At 35.5% G+C, this 17,918-nt stretch overlaps 1 protein-coding gene across 1 annotated transcript in view; it reads right to left on the bottom strand.

Annotated features, from left to right (window-relative positions):
• LOC110032331 (CHD3-type chromatin-remodeling factor PICKLE-like) overlaps positions 1 to 17,918 on the bottom strand; it is a gene marked incomplete at its 5' end in the record, with an annotated part of 151,853 nt that overhangs the window by 77,422 nt on the left and 56,513 nt on the right. The window contains 6 exon segments of the mRNA XM_020735924.1: positions 4,724 to 4,802; positions 4,883 to 4,992; positions 7,773 to 7,895; positions 7,978 to 8,044; positions 8,149 to 8,318; positions 8,444 to 8,582. Coding sequence (XP_020591583.1) covers positions 4,724 to 4,802; positions 4,883 to 4,992; positions 7,773 to 7,895; positions 7,978 to 8,044; positions 8,149 to 8,318; positions 8,444 to 8,582 — 688 coding nt within the window.

The raw sequence follows: 17,918 nt of genomic DNA, 5'->3' as shown, positions 1-17,918 counted from the left end.
CATCATTATATATGTATATATATATATATATATATGTATATATATGAATGGCTGTGGGGGGGGGAGTTATATATATATATATATATGTATATATATATATATATATATGTATATAAAGCCCAGGTGCTAATATATTAGATGGAGTGGTACAAATAGGTTGGATGAGTGGGCCTAAGTTAGAACCCAAAGCACCCGGTATACGACACACAACAAAATCTCCAAAAAAAATACATGTATACCCAAAACCATAATACTATAATATCTACGCCAAAATCTCCATACAGCAAAATTCACAAGGCGTTTGGAAGTAGTTGGGTTGGTGAGAGCTATAAATGCCAAACATATGGAGAAAATAGTTGTTGAGATCTTCAAACTCTAATAGGGAGTCTACTTCCTACGCAAAATTCACAATCCGTTTTAGTTGGGTCACCCCCCAAATACATATAGGTTGGCCAAAAGAGGACGGCGCGGAAACAAAACAAATGGAAGATAAACTTATTGCACCAAGGACTCAAAGAAAGGAAGAACGAAAAGCTGGAGTAATTGATCTACCCAGAAATGACCCATGAAAACCCTTTGCACAGATAATAGCAGCATGAGTGCGATCCAAAGTACCGTTACTTCATACCTCTCGTAAGTTCTTGAGTTCTAGTAGGTTTTTATTCTTCTTCTTCTCCCTATATATGCAAACCTTCCAATCGTCATCCGAAGATTGGCTCAACTGATCAGTGTTTTGGTCCAAAAATATTAAAAACTTTTTCGATCTGATCAGATGGTAGGGTTGCAGTAGAAAGCTCACCTAGGATAGAATTTTGAGCTTGAAACTGGGGCAATGACTCCTCATTCACAACCAACTAAGGTTCCACAGGAGGTATAATAAATGAGCAATCCCCCTCAAGACAGTAGGAGCAGGCCTCAAAGGCTCCTCCACAAGTGAAGAGGTAGTTCTCCCCAGGGTAATAAAACCAGAAAACAACTCCTGTCTTTTGGTAATTTCCACCACAGGAGTAGATGTATCCAGAGCACTGGGGTTAGGCCCATCCTTATGCAGATGAGCTTTAGGTATCAAGTTAGGGTTGAGTCTGTGACATTTGTCAAGGGTATGTCCAAACATCTTACAATGGGCACAATAAAATGGTCTATGTTTCGTGACAATTTGTTGTCAATATCCATTATGTGTTGTGTCCAGTCAGACTTCTGTAATATCAGATAAAGTGATATCTCTTTCCCCAAGTATTCTAGCAACAGAAAGTCTGGTTATATTGAAGGTTGGTAGATCTAGTTTCATAGAATTTCCAAGTATGACCTCAATAAAGTATAGAACCTAATGATTAAATAGATGTAGCTTAAAACCAGGTAAACTAAACCATACCGGTACAGTGGGAGATTCATGATTTGGATCAAAATAAGAAGACCATTTGAACAACTTCATTGACTTTCCTGCAATGTTAAGATATTTATTAGAGAAAATCTAAGCGTAATCTTCAACCAAGGTTAACTGAATCAACACATGTCTCGCATCAAGAAGTCTCTTTTCTCACTTTCCTACTAGTTTGAGATATTCAAAACTCTTTCTGATAACTTCCATAGAGAGGTGCCCCAACTGACATTTTTCAATGAGAGCGAACTTGTATTTCTCAGCCAAGGTTGAAATTTCTAAATTAGAGAAAAAGAGAGTTATTTTCTCACTCTTCTTACTCGCATTCCTAATAAAAGGGCAGTCACTCGTATCATCACTACATTCCTTACAACATGACGGGAAGACAACAGCCGACTCCACATGATAGTTACTCATCACGTGAGCAAAAGAGACTTTGTCGGGTTCAGCCGAAGGAGGGAGCACACCTATCGAAGCAGGGACGGTCTGATGAAAGCAGATAGATGCAAAATGCAGTAAGCAAAGCGCAACACACCGCAGCAGGGATCGGTGCAAAGGAAAGTTCGAAAAGCGAATGTTGAATCCAACACAGGGCAGCAAAGGATCGAGGCAGAGAAAAGTCGTTCTGGTTCGAGCACAGACGACGGAAGGGAACCGTAGCAACAGACGAAACAGATGAGGACGACGAAGGACGATGAGCAAAGTTGATGACGACGACGAGTAAAGTCGATGAGGACTACGAAGAACGACGAGCAAAGTCGATGAGGACGATGAAGGGGAAAACCGCAATAGCAAACGAAGCAAGAATCAACAGAGCAGACACCCGATTTCGCCATAAGGTGAAACTCAAGCAGAGCCTACCATCATCTTTTTATTATTATATATATAGTATCCGCCTATAGCAAAAATGAAGTAAATTCGATTTAGGTTTTTGGCGACGGCCTATTCGGGGCTTCAGTAACGACAAACTCACGACTACCATTCTCCTTTCAACAAAGCTGCAGAACTTCCTCCTTTGCCTTCGATCGCTTCCTCCCTCTACACGCGAGCAAAACGTCGTTGCTCACTTCGAATAGGGTTCGGTGTCCAAGCCGCGTTGCTTCCTTCGCCTAGGTTTCGCTTCCTCCCTCTACATGCCGCAGTTGCCCTAATTGTCGTTCAATTTGTTTCTTACCCTTGGGCTGCTGGGTTCTTTTTTTGTGGTGAGGTTTCGTCGTTTGCTCTTTCCTCGACTGCATTATTTACTGCCCGTTAACGCCTCACCTCCTGCTTCAACAGGTGATGGCTTCGAACAGAACTTATGTTGTTGCCCATGCGGGTGTTCACGCCTCAAGTACTCATAAATCGTGTTTGATCCCGTCTTCTTTTGCGCCGCCAGAGGGTGGCGAGTCCTGTTGCATCAAGAAAGCTGGTATGAAGGATGGGAAGCCAGACATTTTTTTTTACTGAAACAAATGTATTCTGTTTATTTCCTCTTGTCTTCTGAATTTGGTCAGGAAATTTCATTATGCTCAGCCCAAATTTGAGCTTACATGTAGGAAATTTGAGCTTTTTGGATTTTTAAATGGTTTGCACATCTTTATTCAACTTAAAAATTTACAAGAAAACTAGATTGGATTGATAACTGAGTAATGAAAATTTTAAAATGAACTGTGGATTTTGACTCACAGACAGAACCATCAACCATGCCGATCTAGATTGAACCTGAAATTTCATTATTTAAATCAAGAAGTGTTGTGCTTTATTGCTGATGTCTATGGTAGGTTACTCAAAATGGATGTTCCGACTTTTAATCTTTCACGTCCTTCAAAAGTCAGAGTGTTGGTTGAAAAGGATATCACTTTAACAAATCCTGAGAAAATTTGGTTAGGCTATCCTGAGAAAATTTGGTTAGGCTCTCAACAGTAAGGATATTAGCAAAGGATGTTGCGGAGCTATCCTAATTTTCGGTCCGAAAATTATCCATTGTAGTATGGTCGGGAGAAGGGTCCCAGGGGCAGACACCAACTCCTGTCTTGTGGTGATTCCCTCCTCAAGTTGGCTGTCATCAGGTTTGTTGGGAGCGCATTCAGGCACGTGGGGTACACTAACAGCATGTTCTTGCTTTTGACTATTAGTTCAGTTCTCAACTGTGTGGGTGCAATCTGAAATATTTCTCTTGCAGGTGACCAAGCATCTTGCACTGCTTGCAATAGTAAGATTTTTGTTCCATAATGATTTTTTGCCAATAACCATTGTGAGCAGAGTCAAGCCAGACTTCTTCTACAAGACTTCCCAGACTTCTTCTACATCTGGTAGTGTAATATCTCTTTCAATCAAAATCCTTGCAATTAAGGGCCTTGAGAAATGAACTGTGAGTAAGTCTATTTGTAAAGATTTTCCAATGATAGTTTCAATTGCATATAAGAAAGATAGGTCAAACAAATGAAGCTTGAGTTCAGATAATGAGAACCAGATAGGCGCAATTGGGGGTTCTTCACTGGGATCAAAATTAGGGGTCCATTTGAGAAATTTCATATGTTTACCCTCAATTGTGATGGATTTCTTTGAGAAGATCCTGGTGTAATCCTAATTTCATATGTTTGCCCTCAATTTCACATCGTCATTATATCTATATGTATGTATGTATATATATATATATATATATATATATAGGTGCAAATCTAAATTCATTGTAAAGGAATTATTAGTTCCAAGATTTCCTGTGAAATTTCAGACTTTGATGGCTTTTAAAATATTATTTGGACAAAAGTGGCAAATAAAAACTAAATTAAAAGTAGAAAAAAAAAAGTAAATTTTAGCTAGGTCAACTTGTGGCCGAATCTCAAGCCGGTCCCATCGTTGTCCTCCTAGATTGCTCGGATCATGGTTGTTTCGCGAGGCTAGGTCACGAACAAATGCAGTTGCTATCTCGTAGTTAATACCCCATAAATCGATTGCTCTTATACCGCTTGATACGACCCTAGACAAATTTTAAGACAGAAATTAGGACCAATAATAATTTTATTTCTAGAACACCAAACACTCAGCACGAATACAAAAAACATAAGCACATACAATTCAAGAGATGAACAATCTCTCCCAAATCCTACTATTTGAGAGTTAAGAAGTCTCTCCCAAACCCTAGCCCAAAAGACTCAATACCACCATCGCATGTCTCCCCCTAATCATAAACATATTGGCTCTGTTTGCGCTACAATAATGCAGCAAATCCATAATGTAGTTTGTGTTCTTTAATAAAAAGGAAAAAAAAATTATAATTACCCATCTTTAGTAACAAAGTAATGTTGTGAAGCAACCAATATCCATACTAGAGACAACAAGAAAAATTGTATAAGTTAGCACCTTGAAGGCTTTCAGTAAGTCATCATCTTCATCATCATTTGAAGGCTCTTCAGTGCTGATTTCATCACGATTAAGTAACCTACCAAAGACCAATAAAAAGAAGATAAGAAAAATCACACTGCAGTAATGAAGCAAATAAAATGTTTCGGATGAATCAACCTGTCAATTGCAGCATCATCATAATGAATTTGGCGAGCTTTTCCAACTTCATCACTATCATCAGCAAAAAGGTCCTTCGAACCATATCTTATGATGTCATCTAACTCTTCCTGCAGGAAATGCAACGTCCAAGCATTATTAGCAATGTTCGTTAATATACTGCCTAAAGATATTGTAACAGAGGATAAAAAAAGGGTGGAGTTACAATCATAAAAGCAACTACTACAAATGAAATTCTCTCACCAACATTGACTGCCTTTATATGCAGCAAACTTTTTAGAAAAACATACGAAGGGCATCTTTAAATCTATTATCAATTTCAAAAAAAAAATACAAAAGAACAATTAAAAAAAAAGAGGAATTTTTTTCCTAATAGACATCCTAGGTAACAAAAAAGGTCTTCCATCACATGCTTCATTTTATTAAGCATAAAATTTATTGCTATATGAAACAAGCAAAGCAATGCTACATAAAATAAAAAATAAAATAATTCCATCAACAAGCTAACTCCACATTAAATAATCTAACTTGGAGCCTGGTATATTTTGGAGAGTAATGGTTTACTCCCTTCCTATAGAAATTGATTTTTTTTTTTTTTCTCCAAATCTTCTATGTGCCATAAAAGCTAACATTCGAGGAAATAGAAAGAGTGCTTAGATCACCAAAATCCCAAGCATCAAGATCATCAGAAGCAAAAAAACATAGGAGGGACTAGATTACTACCCAAGTGAATAAACGTTGGGAATGAGTTTACAACCTGGTTAGGCACTCTAAATCCAAAGTGGGATTTAAACTGATTCCAAGTTTTGAATATCAATCAAATCAAAAGTAGTTGGAGATCGTGCAGTTTCTCTTCATTCAGGTGCCACTTCCTGTGCTCAAGAGAAGCTCAAAGGAGCTCCTTAAGCTCCTAGCACGAGGGGTGGCTCAAGCAAGGCTTTTCTTCAAGCAGAGGTGTTTGGTTCCAAGCACCATCGAGCAAGGAAGCGGGGAGGCAAGCAGCATTTTCCGCAGTGTCTCATGTGCGCGGCATTTTTCTGCATCTGGGAGAGCTTAACCAAGCCCTGTGCAGAATTAGGTAAGGCAGTGAGGGGAATGAAAGAGTTTATGGTTTAGGTAATAAATTTGAAATTTTTGTATACATGAAATTTTAATTTTTCATTAGTCAAGATGCTAAGAAAATTTTGATTCCATGTTAATTCAGTTAAATTTCAAAAAATCCAACATTAAAAATTGTTCAGGGCATTTGGTGAGAAGGTTAACACAGAAAAACGAGAAGGATATTACATATAAGAAGCTTGATTTAATTTATTACAGTTGATTTATTAATTGTTAATTTCATAATTAAAAGTGTTGAGAATACCAAAATTTAAAAATCTTTTGTTTAAAAGCCCAATAATTTGAATCATAATATATATTTTCATATAAAGCAATAATTAGCTAATTAAGTAGAAAAATTATAAATGAGTGTATCGAATAATGATGATAATTATGATGATGATGATGATGATGATTGTGAAGTTAATCAATATAAAAAAGGGTTAAAAATGAATAAAAGCTAATCAAAGTCGATGTGTTGAAATAGATAAATCAAAGGACTAGACCGAGTGAGGAAAAGCATAGCAGACTGCATTAAACAAGTGTACAAGTATATTTTTATTTTATAATATTTCTTTTTCTTTATGGCTTTTAGTTATAACTGTTTCTGCTGTTTAGAGCACCTCCTCTTAAAAATACAAGTTTCATGGTTTTTATGCCAAATTAAAAAAAGAAATTAAATATGATATATGTATGCGTCATATGTGGATGATGCTTAGCAAGAGATGCAATGTATGCGTGCATTAAATATGAAAATGAAAATGAAAATTGAAGATGAAATAGTTGCCAACATTTTTTTGTGGATTTTAGAAAATGTTAAATTTATACTTTTAGTATACGTTTAGACGAAGACCCTCATAAAAAAATATTATAATTATAACGAATAAAAGTAATCACAAAACTGATTTCTTTATTATTTTATTTTTATGCTTACGGTATTTTTACTGCTTATTTTTTTGAAAAAATATTATTAAAATAAGAATTATTATAATTTAGAAATATTTTACCCACTAAGTTGTTTAACTTATATCTTTAACTGTTACTATTTTTCAGGAAAACCTACTATAAAATAGATAGCTCCTAGGAAGTATGTGGACAAACACAGATAAGTTCGAAGAGATAGGTACTACAATTCAGCTTTTAGTTTTCTTTCAATTATAAAAGTTAAAATGGCTCTTTTACATGTTGAATAATTTTGTTTAATAAATAAAAATGTTTAGAAAGTTATTTTCCTCCATCTGACTATCCGTTCCAGCATTGGTATTCCAATCTCCCAAGCCGGGTCAAGACAAAATCAATTTTAAACAATACATAACAAGACAATTCCAAAAGACACAGGTTCATCTCCTTGATTTACTAAATCAAGAAGGTCCGACATGAAGTTTTTTTAAAATTTACAAGCTTTTAGCATGCTATGTTGTAGAAGCATAAGTTTTCCCAAGCTCAAGTTTAGAACTCGAGTAGGTTATCAGGAAAGGGCTTAACATGCCCAAATATGGTTGAATCACTAATAGTTCTTTCGTACTTAAAAAGCCATAAAACGATTGAAGAAAAAGCACTTGTTTCCTCAATCTGATGACAAAAGCTGTCAAGCTACAAGCCTGTCCAATTTGATTATTTCAACTACAAGATAACATAGAGCTGGGTATCTGGCACGCATTCTTCATCAAGCCTACCAAACTAAAAAGCATAAAATAGAAGACATGCTCAGATCCCTGACAAGTCAAAGAAGAAACCATACATACAATTAATTCTGATCTTAGAAGATGAGCACCGAAAAACCAGATTATACCTGATTAACAGTTTGTGCCTTAAGTCTACCAACAACAAGATGCTCTAAAATCATCTTTTTCTTTGTCAACTGCATCATTCGTTCTTCTATGGTTCCCCGAGTGACAAGTCGGTATATCATCACCTATGTGCAATTGATAAATACAGATATAATGACATCAACTATAGCATGACATCTTAAAATTAAACAGCAGACATCATAAAACCTTATTCGTCTGCCCCAATCTATGTGCCCTAGCCATTGCTTGTAAATCAGCATGAGGATTCCAGTCGCTGAAGAACATAGGGATGTACAGCTTAAGGTGTTAACACCATGAAGAGATATATGTTGAAGAAATATACCATACATTCAACCAAATTTAAAAAGAAAATAATACCTGTCATAAATGATAACAGTATCAGCCGTTGCAAGATTGATACCCAATCCGCCAGCTCTGGTAGAAAGCAGAAAACAAAACCTATTTGAATTTTGGGCATTGAATCGGTCAATTCGTATCTGTCTTTCTGCTCCACTGACCTTTCCATCAATCCGCTCATAACTCCATTTCTTCCAATCAATAAAGCTTTAAGTCAATACTTTTATAAGACAAAACCTAATTGCTCTTGCTAGTTGGCAATCTAAGGAACTTAAATTCTCCAACAAAAGTGCCTTGAATACCAGAAGAAACATACCTTATAACTCAAGTAGTCCTCTAACAAATCTAGCATATGCTGAAACTGGGAATATATGAGAACCCTGTGACCCTGCTCTTTTAACTTCACCATCATCTTATCTAGCAATTGCATTTTCCCAGATGGATCCAGAAGTTGTCTAAAAGGGAGGGGGGAAAAAATGAATTTTGCAAGAATGCAAGATCATATTGACATAGAAGAGTTACGAAAAAGTCATTCTAATTTATGTAAGAAAACAATAAATAACTTGCAAACAAACCAAAAAAAAAAAAAGTAGCACAAACAGCAAAAAAAATTAATAACCAAATAAGCAAACTAAATTGCTGATTTTTGCAAACTAACGCCAAACATTATTACGTCAAATGCTGGAAGACATTTCCTAGTGATCTTCCGCTTTCACAAGATACTATTACTCTACAAAATACATGTGATAGACAAACACTCGTAAAACGAGGTCATTTGTACATAAGGATAGGAAATAATTCTTTTGGGAGATGTACGCTACAAAACATTTTGGAATTTACATTTCTTCAGGATTATAACAAAAGACCATCTGAAAAAGAAAGGCATGAGAATAAAGAATTATAGAAGAATAGTAGATACTTGGGCCTTCAGAATGAAGAATGCAACTTTTTTGAGTTTTGTCCCCGGGATTGTTTTGCTTCTTAACATGAACAACAAGTTTGGCAACTTTCCCAATAAAAACTGCTATTTCTTATCCTGTGTTCTTTTAGCAATAAACTTTAAAACTCAGTCCATTACTTGAACCTCATCAATACCAAAATTCAAGTAAAATCAATAAATTTCACAAATGGCTCTCAAAATAAAAAAATAACATAGAGATACTTCTTGAAGATTAAAGTTCGACAATAGCAAAGCTAACAAAATAATAAGGCCTCTCATACTTCCTAAAGAAAATATATTTGAAGATTGTGTTGAATAAGTTGCAAAGATAAAGAAAATGAACTCTAAAAGCAATTTTGAGTTCATCATTACAAATAGCGTAATTTCTATTTCAAGGTGGACATCATACAATGACCACATGAGCTTCTCCAGATATGCATTAATCTACCTTTAGGCAACCAAATCGATTAAAAAAATATTTTAACAACTTCAACAGTCTCAAAAGTTATTAACTGATCACCATGCTAGTGCTGCACATTCTGACCACACTTAGGTTATATAGAAATCCAAAGATACCTAACTGTTATATTGAAATCAAAAGATGCCAATATAATTTAATATTCATATTAAAATTTTTATGTACCATATTTCAAAAAAAAAGCTATCTGAAATTTAAATGGACCAACCTCTTCAAATAGCAAACATAAGACAAGAATTGTTTTAGGTGCTGCTCCATCGTGAATCATAGCGGAAACATTGCCGCAAATATTTACAATTTCGCATTAAATTAGATATGCTTGAAGCAAGTGGTTACCTTCATTCTGAATTTTGAAAGCATCAACTTCCACAGATTGCCAATACAACGGAAACATGCATTCAGCTGCCACCATGTCATGAATCATGCACAGCTGTCATCCCAAAAATTTAAACCCCCTTAAAATATATTATATATTATTATATCCAGTGTTGCTTTTCAGTCTGTAATTTTCAAGGCATCAACTTCTACAAATAAAATATATAACTAAAACATGGTTGAGAAGCCACCACTTCATAAACTATGCCACAGACAGCATCAATATTTCAACCATCATCAAACAATTATATATATTTAAATTAAGAAGATGTTATGATGTAGCTATTCTTGAGTCTATAATATGAAACCAAATTTATAGCAAGTGTAACAAGAAACTTCCTTTCTTCTTATTCCGCAATTGGAATAATTGAAAGCATATAATACAAATTTATATACACTCCTGTCTCTATTGATTAGAAAATATTTATAAAATAAACAAGATCTCGCAAATAGATCTCAGATTATTAGGTTAACCTAATATCACGTTTTCTAATATAACAGCTTCCTAAAATTCAACATTAGATTTAATACGTTCTAAAACACTCCCCCTCAAGCAAAAGTTGACACCGATCTAGGGCTCCTAGCAGGTGTTTGGGAAGCGGGTCTGACAAGGAGGAGGTAGAGGAATAATCAAGGATGAAATTTTGGTCAATCAGCAATATTTGGAGGGAGATAGACGATATTCGGCAGCTGTCCCAACTGAAAACAGTAGGGAAAACCAAGAAACATTGTGGCGTGGATGTCGAGGAGGGTGTCAGCTGAAATTGTGACAAAAATAATGGCGGAACAGCAAGTTGGAACTGGTAACTGTAGTTTCCCTGCAGTAAACAGCAGTTAGCTGTGTGTTGGATGACAAAGGAGGCCTCCGAGCTTCAGGGAGAAATAACCACTTCCATCCTATCAGGTTACAGATGCAGCACTAGAAAAAAATTTAAGAATACAACACTTCAATAGAGATAATCAGGACAAAACATATCCAAATAACATAAACGAAATCAAAAATCTTCTAAACAGTAAAATAAGAACATATATATAGTTTCCTCATAGAAAACCTAATTAGAAATTATTAAAATCAAGAAAGAAAGCAAGAAATTAAAAAAAAAGAAAATACTTAAATTGTGAAATATTAGGCAGCTTGGTTGTCAATCCCACAACTGCATGAGCTCCAAAACCGTGGGATCACAGAACCTGGCCCACAGAACTCCCGTAGGTTCGTGTCTGGTGTCATTCTCCTCAAGTAGGAGGACCTTCATCTTCTTCCCAGAAAGCTTATGGAATCAATCTATCCCCATTATAAAATCATTATTTTGTTGTGTTTGAGGAAACTCTACCGCCAAACTACGACCACGCTCATTTCAGATAACTCTACAACACACTCATCATTCCAAAGACTATATTGATAGAATAAGTAACAATCTTTTATTAGCACAACCAGTGTTGGAACTGCAAATGGACAAGATTCTTATAAAAGATATGGCATGTTGGACCAATTCTCGAGCCACTAAATATGTAATTTGCATCTCACACTTCTCTTACTTTGTTGGGTGCATTACCAATTTGTTTGGAGGAACTACACTTGAATGAATGATATGGCATGTTGAACCACTCTCGGTCATAATCATCTAATAAATAAACTATCAGTCATGATGTTTGGTAATTCATCAAGGGTTGTACCTTTTTAGGTATCGGCTCCTTGGACTTACAATCTTTTAGAACAAAAATTGTTAATCCAGCTGGAGACTCTTGAATCAATAGGGTCACTTCCTTGTCGACTTGAAGTTGAAACTCACAAAACCATGACAATTGAAACATTTTTCATCTGAGATGCATTTAAGAGTGTTGGTTGGCTCCACCAGCTATTCACTCTGAACTAGTTTCTCCTCAAGCAAGGCCGTTGTAATAACCTAACTGACCCGCTTTAAGATTCAAATGTGGTGCGACAGAAATGGATGATTCAGTCAAAAAAAATCCTCATTAGCACTCATTCTGACTTGCAAAATCAGGATTCCGTTGGTGATTGACTACTCTAACTAAATCGCCGCAAACATACATGATATATTTTATTTCATAAATGATTCATGTTCACATATACTCATAAGTGTGAAAAAATCATATCACCAAAATATATGTAGAGCTACTAAATCAACATGAGCACATACCCAGAAGCCTGTATAAGCTCTCACAACTATGAAAAGCAACAGTTGTACAAGTCACACCTGACTGCTCGGGTGGTGCTCCTTGCCCCTTCTTGAAAATCAACAATACAAAATGAGCAACGAGCACAGTAAAACAATCAAGGATAAAATATAATTAAAAACAAAAAAGAAATAACGTTCATGCTCACCTGTAACTCATATACATGTTCACAAAACATATTATAACATACTATAATTATATAAAACATGTAAAAGAAGAAACATGTAATGCAAAAAAAAACATAACTGTTGTTTCAAATATGTATTTCATACAATCATGTGTATTTATAAGCAAGTTCATAAGAATCATTAATCTAATCATAAAAATGATACTTGTAATAGGTTTCAATAATTTTTATGTTACATCATGCCAAATCATTAGATCGTCACCTACCCGAAGACTACATTAATTATTAATAAAGGACTAACCTTTTCAACACAAAAGTTATTAATAGCTTCTGGTACCAATTGTTCTCTAAGTTTTGTCGTGATCCGATCCCAACAATTTTGACAGTTTCGTCTTCATCTGAATATCTGGAGTCCAGAATCTCATTATTCTCTATCATCCGTATTTACAAGTATTCATATAATAATCTATTTATAACATCATGTGACATTTTCTTAAGTATAACTCAAGAAACCAACATTCATGAAAGGCATTTCATATATTATATGCACGAATCACAATAAACGAATACTTGCAAACAATGACTTCAGTTGTAGAATCATCAGATTCATAACCTGATAAAATCAGGGATGTAGTAAGGACAAATCAAGTTTGCACTCATAGAATCTCTATATGTATTCATCTACAATATGTAAAAGCTTCTAAATGCAATAGTATCAAACACATAATTACACGAAAATCCACTCAAAGTTACTCTTCTTAAGTTAGCAGAGGATCATTTCACATAAATTGACGGAAAAGCCCTACGACGAGTTTTCCCAAGTTTTCATCGAGCTCGCCACCTAATATAGACAACCTAGAATCATAAATATCTTAGGATTTCATGAAATTTTGGCTCATCTCATTATTTAACCCCAAACATAATTAATATATAAATTTTTACCACAAATAGGCTTTTTCCACACAAATCCTCCTTGAAAGCTTTTCTATTTTTTTTTCCTTTTTTCCTATCTTCCTTGAACTTCTCTTTATTGATTATTGCTAACAGCCCAATTCGAAAGCAAGAAAATCAAGTTCACGGCTTCAAGCACCACACTGCCTCTCACTACAACCATAGGGAAGGAAAAAGTGCTTTGTTTTGTGAAAAAGTCAAAACGAAAGTGTAAGGAATGTTTGGAATTTCATAAAAATGGTATTCCCTCTTACTGAGTTCACCCTGGAGCCCGAAATTGCCACTTGAGACTCCCTAAGGGACGCATCAGTCGCTGCACTACAGTGCTCGAGCAAAACTTCTCACGTGAGGAAGAATTCGGGAGAGGGAAGTAAGGACGCGACATTTAACGAGATCTCAATGGATCTCAGCCATTTGAACCCTCCCATGATTGAGTATCGCGTAGGAATGGTGGCGGCTACGGTAATAATGCAAGATTAAGGACTCATTAAGTTTAGTTAAATATTATTTCATAATTGTATATTTAAATTCATATATAGTGTTATATATCAAATTGATTGAATCGACGTAAAAATTTTATAAAATTAATTCAATCGTATTTTGCAGGATGCAAAATTTGGAATATGCCTTAAATTTACCAAAACTCGGTGTGACAGTCAGCTTGGACGCTCCACTGGGGATGCTCTTGTTGCTTGATCCCGGCATTAGACTCTGTCTGTAAGATGTGGCAGTCACCCTATAATATAGTTTCTTCAAACTTGAAGCTACTGTCGAAATAGCTTGTAATGTCCAATAGAATTGTAATGATACCATGTTGTTAAAGGACAGTCTCAATACTCTCACACATCGATCTAGCGTGTCTCATTGGGCTCCAATAGACCATTCTTTCACATAAGCTATTCAAAATTAGTTGTGTATTCTCTTGAGAAACCTTGATGTTTTTAAGTGATGCAGCCTCAAGAATGTGTCTTGTCTATAATGAGCTGGCAAGTACTTATTGTAAAAACCAATTAGTTTTTCGAAAGCAGATAAAAATTTTGGCGACTTGCATTGTACCCTAATTATCGCACCCCTCGGATTTTAAATGACATAATTTAATTAAATTTTACATGAAAAATATATCAATGTCATATACAACACTGTATGTAAATTATGAACAAATTGAGAAATATAAATTTTGAAAGTTTTCAATTTAATTAACTTTAACTAAACTTAATTTATCCCTAATCCTACATTAATCCTGCACCTTCATTGTTGCGAACCAACATTCCTTTGGCTTTTAATCCTTTATTTGGTTTAATAGGGCTTAGGCTTCACAATTTTTTCTCCTCTCCCAATACTCCTCTCAGTCCCACTCAATTTTGTTAGGCAAAAACTCCTATGACGAGCTGTGATCGCAGCAGACCCGCAAACGTGAGCAGAAGGGGCGAGCGGTCACTTGATAAGCCGCGATCCACTCCCCCATCTCCTGATTTCCTTTCCCTTTGCTCTCGGAGTCTCCAGCACGAGAGGTTCTCCTGATTCCTTCATTTCCGCTATGCTTCCACGCAACTCAGCACTTTAGGAGGGTCACGATCAACAACTGGGCAGCCCGCAGTATGATGCAATTGGCATTTTAAGCCTCCGAGGTATTTTTTTTGGTGAATATGAAACCCTATTTCATATTATTTGAAAGTTCATTTTCTTTCTCTTGCTTCCATTTTGAGTTTTGCCTCTTATTTCGTGCATTTTTATTTTCTGGTAGTCGTCGGATGCACCGATCTTGCGGTGAAAATGTCGGACGTGGTTTGCGAGCTTCGTAAAGTATTCTGGCATGAATTGAGTGATGAAAATAAGAGTTTGAGAAGATAAGAAGAAAATAGAAGATGATTTGGCCACCTTAGAGAAGTGCTAGTTGCCAAAAAGGGTATTTAAATGTGCTTTAGCAGTTAAATTACTCTATGAATCAAGATATGTTTAAATCCAGGTTATTTACCCGACGCGGCAGACTCGAGGTGACTATGGATACCCACTGTAAAGTGACTTCATAAATCCAGGTAAATTAATCTTACGGTAAATTACGAAGGTTAATTCAATTACAATAAATCGTTTCAATCTTAAAATTTAATATTTTGTTTTATATGTTATTTAGCTTAAAATAAAAGTTACTGCAATGTCCACTCAGTTACCGATAATCAAAAATCTAGTGTGTCAAATGAGGTGAGTAATTAAATTTCTAAATTTCAATAATAGTCATTATGTAAAAATGTATGTTAATCTATATGCATGTTTCAGTTCTTTAGAGTTATATTGCAGTGATTCTTCATATTGATAGATAGAAAAGTTATGTATGATTGAAAAATTATAAAAGGATTTGCATGCATAAAACATATGCATAAGATGAATGATAGATAAATATTATAGGTAAGAAAGACATGTAGAAAAGATATGCATATGATATAAGTAAGAGCTATGCATGAGATAGATATAGGAATGATATAAAAGATATACATGATGAATAATTGCAGAAAAAAAAAATATACATTTTAGTAGATTGCATAGAATTGTTTCAGAATAATATATGTATGGATAATGAAATAGCTTATATATCAATGCCTACATGTGCATGCTCAAAGAAGAATTTCACCCCTTAATGGTATAGGCAAGGAACGTCAGTGCACACGTGTGCAAAGAATTTTTCTTTCAACTTAAGCAATTGTGATAGTTAGTTCACTAACCGCTGTGCTAATGGCTTAACGTCGGACAGGGGTCCCACCCAAGATAACTGTGATATTTACATTGCTAACCTCTATGCCGACGGAATAATATCAATCAGAAGCAAGTACAATTGTAATGTGTAGATCATCAACCGCTGTACCGACGAGGCAACATCGACCAATGGTATGTTGTGTTTGTTGACAGTGATCTTCACAAAGACAGGTGTGCATATAAAGTATAAAATAAAAGTATGATTAAAGTAAATGTTTATAGAAGATTGAGTATTTTTATTTAGAAAAAGTCAGTGATACATGTATTAACATTTATTTGATTGCTAGTACGCCAGAATGTCACAGTCAGTGCTAGCGCTTCCTTTGATATGACGAAGGTTGTGACTCAGTTGAATAAGAATTCTCAATCTCACACTAGTATCAGCGGAGGAGCGCCAATGAATAAATACTTGAAAGATATAAGAGCACGTTTGTTTTCTGGAATAGGAGTGCCAATGAAAGCAGAAAATTGGATATTGAGAGTGGATAAAATCATAGATGTCATGTCATGTTCACCGGAGAAAAGAGTTATCCTTGCCACTTTTACTCTTGAGGAATAAGCTGAGAGATGGTGGCAAGGACAGATGCACAAGAAGTTTGGAAGTAGAACCAACCACTTGGTGTAGTGGGACGAGTTTGTGAAAACCTTCAGAGATTGGTTTGTATCACCATCCGTTAGAAGACATGGAAGATAAAACTATTTGGTTGCTGTGAGGAAATCAATCGGTTATGCAACACGAAGCGAAGTTGATTATGTTATCGAGGTATGTTGTAGAAAAGAAATGTCATAGATCTCTATTCTAGATAAAAGGATTCGATCAGGTGGTCACTAGTACCATTTGGGATTGAAATCTATTTAGAACTATTGGAGAGGGCTAGGTGGGTGAACATTGATTTCCAACAAGCTCAGAAGCATAGAGATATGCATAAGAGAAAGAGTTCAGAAGATTTGATACCAACATTTTATTCAACAGGTGAGACCATTGAGAAAAAGATAAAGTCCTACACTGGTGAAGTTGTTAGTCAGGCTGACATTAGCACTATATAGTCGCGTGTTAAGTATGGAAAGCACCATCATGGAGAATGTTTATTTGGGTTGAGGGTGTGTTACTTATGACAACAGTCTGGACATCAGAGGAGAAATTGCCATCAGATGTTCACTCAAAAAGGGATCCAACTCAGAGGAATTTTCAACAAGGAATGATTTTTAGAAGTGGTCAGCAGAGGATGACAGAAGCTGATACTTTAGCTCGGAAGAAACAACCACGGTAGAATATTCGCCCAAGAGTATATTCACTAACTCATTAGGAACTAGAAGAACATGTTGTCACTTATGCTGATGCATAAAATGTGTTAAGTTTGAGCTTTTACTTGACAAGAAATGGAATTCTTCAATCATTTTTGTTTCGCCTTCGTAATTGTTGTGGGGTTCATGAATTTCGATGAAAAAATTTTATAAAGAGGGGAGATTGTAATAACAAATTATTTTGAGAAATCAAATAAAATTTTTGGCGACATAAAATGAATCATAAATATCACACCCCTCAGAATTCAATCGAAATAATTTTATTAAATTCTACATGAAAAATCAATTCATTCTATATAAAGCACTGTAAGTAGATTATGAACAAACTGATAAATATAAAATTGGACATTTTTAGCTTAATTAACTTTAGTTAAATTTAATTAATCCCTAATTCTACATTAATCCAGCAGCTTCACTGTAGCCAATCGGCATTCCTTTCCCTCTTAATCCTTCTGTTGGTCAGGGCTCGAGCTTCACATTCTTTTCTCCCTCTCCCGATACTCCACTCCCTCCCTCTATTTCATTTGGCAGAAGCTCTTGTGAGGAGCTGCGATAACAGCAGGCCCGCAAATGCGAGCTGAAGGGATGAGCGATCACCTGGTAAGTCGCAACCCACTCCCCATTTCCCGATTTTATCTCCCTTTTCTCTCAATGTCGCCTACACAAGAGGT

The sequence above is a fragment of the Phalaenopsis equestris genome, unplaced genomic scaffold (assembly GCF_001263595.1).
Source record: "Phalaenopsis equestris unplaced genomic scaffold, ASM126359v1 Scaffold000924, whole genome shotgun sequence".
NCBI classification, from domain to species: domain Eukaryota; kingdom Viridiplantae; phylum Streptophyta; class Magnoliopsida; order Asparagales; family Orchidaceae; genus Phalaenopsis; species Phalaenopsis equestris.
This window is presented reverse-complemented; position numbering and strand designations above follow the sequence as displayed.